The sequence below is a fragment of the Rhinopithecus bieti genome, unplaced genomic scaffold (assembly GCF_001698545.2).
Source record: "Rhinopithecus bieti isolate Rb0 unplaced genomic scaffold, ASM169854v2 scaffold_29388, whole genome shotgun sequence".
Lineage (NCBI taxonomy): Eukaryota > Metazoa > Chordata > Mammalia > Primates > Cercopithecidae > Rhinopithecus > Rhinopithecus bieti.
In genome coordinates, this window is record NW_016813389.1 from 2,107,499 (window position 1) to 2,114,041 (window position 6,543).

At 45.4% G+C, this 6,543-nt stretch overlaps 1 protein-coding gene across 1 annotated transcript in view; it reads right to left on the bottom strand.

Annotated features, from left to right (window-relative positions):
• The window catches only part of FNBP1 (formin binding protein 1), a 170,736-nt gene that overhangs the window by 109,689 nt on the left and 54,504 nt on the right, over positions 1–6,543 (bottom strand). The window contains 1 exon segment of the mRNA XM_017848183.1: positions 3,999–4,114. Within this exon segment, the coding sequence (XP_017703672.1) occupies positions 3,999–4,114 (116 nt within the window).

Genomic DNA, 6,543 nt, shown 5'->3' on the forward strand with positions numbered 1-6,543 from the left:
CCCGCCACCTCGCCCGGCTCGTTTTGTATTTTAGTAGAGACGGGGTTTCACCGTGTTAGCCAGGATGGTCTCGATCTCCTGACCTCGTGATCCGCCCGTCTCGGCCTCCCAAAGTGCTGGGATTACAGGCTTGAGCCACCGCGCCCGGCCGACATGTGGATTTTTAAGTTGGGGAGATCAGGAGTTCAGTTTCAGACATGTTACATTTCAGATGGTTTTTAGATGTTTATTTTCTTTCTTTTTTTTGAGACGGAGTCTTGCTCTGTCACCCAGGCTGGAGTGCAGTGGTACCATCTCGGCTCACTGCAAGCTCTGCCTCCCGGGTTCATGCCACTCTCTTGCCTCAGCCTCCCGAGTAGCTGGGACTACAGGCGCCCACCACCATGTCCAGCTGATTTTTTGTATTTTTAGTAGGGATGGGGTTTCACCGTGTTAACCAGGATGGTTTCGATCTCCTGACCTCGTGATCCGCCCGCCTTGGCCTCCGAGGCGGGATTACAGGCATGAGCCACTGTGCCTGACCAAGTTTTTAGACATTTCTAAGTGGAGATTTTGAGCAAGCTGTTTCTGGAATTCAGGAGAGAGGTCTGGCTTGGAGATCCATATCTGCGAGTTGTTGCCATATGGATCATAGCTAAAGCCATCAGACAGTTGAGGTCACCGGGAGAGTACAGACGAGAAAGGGAGAAGGACTGAGAAGCAGGTGCTGGGCACAGCGATGTGAAGAGGAGGGGCCAGCAAGGGAGACTGTGGTGGGAAGAACACCAATAGCCCACTCGACAGCTCACATGTAGCCCATTTTCACACGAAAGACAACACTGCATGACAGTGCAGTATTCAAATAATCAAAGTGAAACAGACCATGTTCTATTCCTACTTTCAGTTTGAAAAGCCCTGACATGTTTACAAGGCTGATATGCACACAGGGCACTGGAAACTGATCTGGATTCTCCACTTAGAAAAATTATTTCATTGGCCAGGCGCGGTGGCTCACGCTTGTAATCGCAGCACTTTGGGAGGCCGAGGCGGGCAGATCACAAGGTCAGGAGATCGAGACCATCCTGGCTAACAAGATGAAACCCCATCTCTACTAAAAATACAAAAAAATTAGCCGAGCGTAGTGGCCGGCGCCTGCAGTCCCAGCTACTCAGGAGGCTGAGGCAGGAGAATGGCGTGAACCTGGGAGGCGGAGCTTGCAGTGAGCCGAGATTGCACCACTGCACTCCAGCCTGGGTGACAGAGCGAAACTGTCTCAAAAAAAAAAAAAAAAAAAAAAGAAAGAAAATTATTTCATTGTGTGATGTTTTACATGTTATTCACTCAATAAAAACAAGATCTAGGGCCAGGCACAGTGGTTCATACCTGTAATCCCAGCTTGCTGAAACAACAATAGAAACCCTTATAAGAACACATAGCTCTTTTTTTTTTTTTTTTTTTTTTTTTTTTGAGATGGAGTCTTGCTCTGTTGCCCAGGCTGGAGTGCAGTGGCATGATCTTGGCTCACCGCAACCTTCACTTCCTGGGTTCAAGCGATTTTCCTGCCTCAGCCTCCTGAATAGCTGGGATTACAGGTGCCCGCCACCACACCCAGCTAATTTTTGTATTTTTAGTAAAGATGGGGTTTCACCATCTTGACTAGGCTGGTCTCAAACTCCTGACCTCGTGATCCACCCTCCTTGGCCTCCCAAAGTGCGGGATTATAGGCGTGAGCCACTGTGCCTGGCCAAGAACACATATCTCTTATGCAGATGCTCTTTGGATTAAAACTCAATGGTGAGGTAGCTTGAAGAAAGTTTTTTTTTTTAAAGAAAAAAAAGAAACAAGGGGCCAGGCATGGTGGCTCACACCTATAATCCCAGCACTTTGGGAGGCCAAGGCAGGTGGATCACCTAAGGTCAGGAGTTCAAGACCAGCCTGGCCAACATGGTGAAACACCCTCTCTACTAAAAATACAAAAATTAGCCAGGCATGATGACACGAACCTGTAATCCCAGTTACTTGGGAGGCTGAGGCAGGAGAATCACTTGAACCTGGGAGGCGGAGATTGCAGTGAGCTGAGATTGTGCCACTGCACTCCAGCCTGGGCGACAGAGCGAAACTGTCTCAAAAAAAAAGACAAAACTAAATGTTTCTAAATCAAAAGCATCTAGCTCTTTAACAGGCCTTAAAACAATATCCACAAGCCAATTCAACTACAACTACACAACAAGAAATCATTATAGACTTGCATACCACTTCAAGTTCAAGCTTAGTTCTACCAAGAACTTTTAAATAAAAACACAAATTTCTTGGATAATCTCATCACTAAAGATGTAAGGAGATCCAAAGTACTTAGAAAAAAAAAATAGAGACAGGGGTCTCACTATGTTGCCCAGGCTAGTCTTGAACTCTCTGGACTCACGCAATCCTCCCTCATCAGCCTCCAAAGTGCTGTGATTGCAGGCGTGAGCCACCACTCCTGGCCCCAAAGTACTTTTTTTTTTTTTCTTTGAGAAGGAGTCTCACTCAGTCACCCAGGATAGAGTGCAGTGGCACAATCTGGGCTCACTGCAACCTCTGCCTCCCGGGTTCAAGCGATTCTCGTGCCTTGCCCTCCCAAGTAGCTGGGATTACAGGCGCCTGCCACCACGCCCCACTAATTTTTGTATTTTTAGTAGAGGCGGGGTTTCACCATGTCGGCCAGGCTGGTCTCGAACTCCTGACCTCAGGCAATCCGCCCACATCTGCCTCCCGAAGTGCTGGGATTACAGGCATTAGCCACTGTGACCAGTCCGAAGTATTTTTAAAATACTATCCACAGGACCCCTCAACACATTACTGGAGGGAGTGTGAATTAGTACAAGCACCTTGGAAAACGGTGGAACCCGATCCACCAAAGCTAAGCATATGAGTAGCCTGTGACCGTGCAATTACACTCCCAGGTAGATCCTAGGAAATGTGTTCAGATAGACATAAAGCCTTGTACAATAATGCTCGCTGGAGCACTACTCATTATATGCCTAAATTGGAAACAACCAATCACCTAGTCAGTAGAAGGGATGAGTTCTGGTGCATTCACAGACCAAAATACTCAACAGCAATGAAAACAAGCAGACTCCCTCCACATGTTACCACATGGTGAATCTCACAAATATAATATAGAACAAAAGAAGCCAGATACACAAGAATGCATACTAAATGATTACACTCATGTAAAGTTCAAAAGTGGGCACCACTAATTCATGTGGTTAGAAGTCAGGAGAGTGGTTACCATTGTGGGGAAAGTGGGGAGCTGGAGGGGGCCAGGGGGCCTCCCAGGCTGGTCTTTGTTTCTTGACCTGGGTGCCCGGTTACACGAGTGTGTTCACGCTGTCAAAATTCATGGAGCTGCACACTTATGATTTGTGTACTTCTCTGTACATATGTTATTAATATATTTCAAGAAAAAGTTTACTGAAAAACAAGCTGCTCCAAAACTCAGCAAATATCTTGTTAAAAAAAAAAACGGGGCTGGGCGCGGTGGCTCAAGCCTGTAATCCCAGCACTTTGGGAGGCCGAGACGGGCGGATCACGAGGTCAGGAGATCGAGACCATCCTGGCTAACACAGTGAAACCCTGTCTCTACTAAAAAATACAAAAAACGAGCCGGGCGAGGTGGCGGGCGCCTGTAGTCCCAGCTACTCGGGAGGCTGAGGCAGGAGAATGGTGTAAACCCGGGAGGCGGGGCTTGCAGTGAGCTGAGATCCGGCCACTGCACTCCAGCCTGGGCCACAGAGCGAGACTCCATTTAAAAAAAAACAAAAAAAAAACCGGGGCCTTAAAGCTGTAATTTAGGTTGTATTATTCTATGAAAATTAATTTTCTGTATGAGAAACAATCACTTCTATTCAAATATTACCTTACATAAAAGGAAAAATATTTAAAGTATAAAATATACATTTATACTATAAAAATGAGAATATATGGTATCCTTACATCATTTTGCAGTTAACAAATAAGTTTTTTCAATATCAACTTACCTGAGTTGCTTTGCATAGCTGAGTTCAATCTCTGTCCTTTCTTTCACGAACTTGATACATTTCTCAAGAGTATCAATTCCCCACTGTGTGTGTTTTTCTAAGTTGTCAAACTGATCCTGTTAAAACAAACCAAGACAGAAGTTATAGTCTTTCCCTGTGATTAACATAATTTCAATGAATAATTCTCTTAACAATATATTACTACATACAAAGTAGTACTAATATTTTCCATGATTATACTTGGGGTGCTTTTTTGTTGAGCCATTTTTAATCAACATTACCAAATTTGGTTTGAAAACTGCCTGCAGTCCTGAACTCGAACCTATTCATTCATATTTCCTATTCCTTTTAGAAACATAATTTTTAGATGTAACTGATGTCTCAGTGCAAAGAAAAATGTCATTCCCGGACGCCAAAAACCGACAGGTGAAACACACAAACACAGCCACACACGATTTGCACCTTAACTGTTATCTGGGTAATCATTCAAAACAGCTGATTGAATCTGAGCTGAGGAACTGGGTGGGGGAAGCATTACAAAATTTTGCTTTCTTCAAATGATTAAAATAAAACACATGGATTTTATTATTTCAAACATACACCAAGCCCCCATTGTGAGCCAGGAACACTGCCTGGAGCTGGGGAACCAAAATGAACAAAAATACAGCCTGAGTTTGCCTTACGCCTCGGGGTTTCTGGTCTGGAAGAATGAGAGGGAGCCTGGGTAACACAGTGAGACCCCATCTCTACAAAAAATTTTTAAAAATTAGCCGGGCATGGTGTTGTACCACTGCACTCCAGCCTGAGTATAAGAGCATGACTCTGTCCCCCCAAATAAACAATGAGGGGACAGGTATGCTAGCAACAGCTACTGCAAAGACATGGAGATATCCAGGAATCAGGTGGATCTGTCCTGCTTGAGTGCAAGGTGCAGGTGGGTGGGGCAGAAGGGAACTGGAGTTGACGAGTGATGAACCTAAAGACAGCCCAGGACTAGATCACCCAAGGCCTTGAAGGATGAGCTTAGCAGTTTAGACTGTCCAGCAGGCACAAGACGACTTGGAAGAGGAAGCCAGGAAATGGCTCCAACAGTCTAGATGAGACAAAATAGGCACAGAAGGGAAGAATTCCTGGGACATTTAACAAATACAATCAACTAGTGTGTGAGTGGCCGATTGGATGTGGAGGCTGGGAAGGGTATGAGGGGGAGGGAGGATTCCAGAGTGACTTTCAGGTTCTGCTTCCCGGAATTAAACAGAAGATCCAGATAAGAAAGAGCTACAGTTTGGGGTGAAAATTAAATGTCGTTTTGACATGTTGAATGAGGGACTGGCATGTCCAGAAGACAGCTGGAAACACAGGACTTAGAACTCAAGAAGGGCAGGGAATGAGTAGGTGGATCTGAAGCAACAGCCGAGGATCAGAAAACCAAAGACGACAACAAGGATGCACAGAATTAACAAAGAGGGCCTGGCCCAGGAAGTAGAGCCCAGAAAGGACTAAGGGGAACGAGCCAGAGAGGGCATGAGCACATCACAGGGAAGAGAGAATTTCAATGGAAATGGGATTCTCCATGGAAAATTTGCTGCGTCCTGAGAGGTAACAGTCATAGATGAGGGTTCTAGCCCCAGCAAAGGGATTTCACAGAGACAGGCCCCCAAAAGTTTCAAGTTTTAGTCATTTGCCTGTAAGATGCAGATATAATCTAATTTCCTAATTTCACAAATCAGTCATGAGGATCATGCGAAATGCGGAAGTACCAACTCACATATAACCATATAAAGCTAGTATTTAATCCTATGCTTGTGCAATCTCACAGTATACATTTAACGTCTTCAGACTGTTTTCTGTTGGTTGGTTGGTTGGTTTTGAGACAGAGTCATGCTGTTTCACCCAGGCTGGAGTGCAGTAGTGCGATCTCAGTTTGCTGCTGCCTCCCAGGCTCAAGTGATCTTCCCACTTCAGCCTCCTGAGTAACTAGGACTATCGGCACCCACCACCATGCCTTCACTAATTTTTGTATTTTTTTGTAGAGAGGAGGTCTCACTATGATGCCCAGGCTGGCCTTGAATTCCTGGGCTAAAGTGATCCTCCTGCCTTGGCTTCCCAAAGTGCTGGGATTATAAGTGTAAGCCATTGCCTCCGGCCAGCCTGTTTTTTTTTAAACCACTTTATTGAGATATAATTGAGATTTTGGCTGGGCGAGGTGGCTCACGCCTGTAATCCCTGCACTTTGGGAGGCCGAGGCGGGTGGATCACTTGAGGCCAGGAGTTCGAGACCAGCCTGGACAACATGGTAAAACCCCATCTCTACTAAAAATACAAAATTAGCCGGGTGTTGGTGGCGGGCACCTGTAATTCCAGCTACTTGGGAGTCTGAGGGAGGCAGGAGAATTGCTTGAACCCGGGAGGTGGAGGTTGCAGTGAGCCAAGATCACATCACTGCACTCCAGCATGGGCGACAGAATGAGACTTTGTCTCGAAAAATTAAATACAAAATAAAATAAATAAAATCAGTGCAAAATGTCTTTTTTTTTTTTTTTTT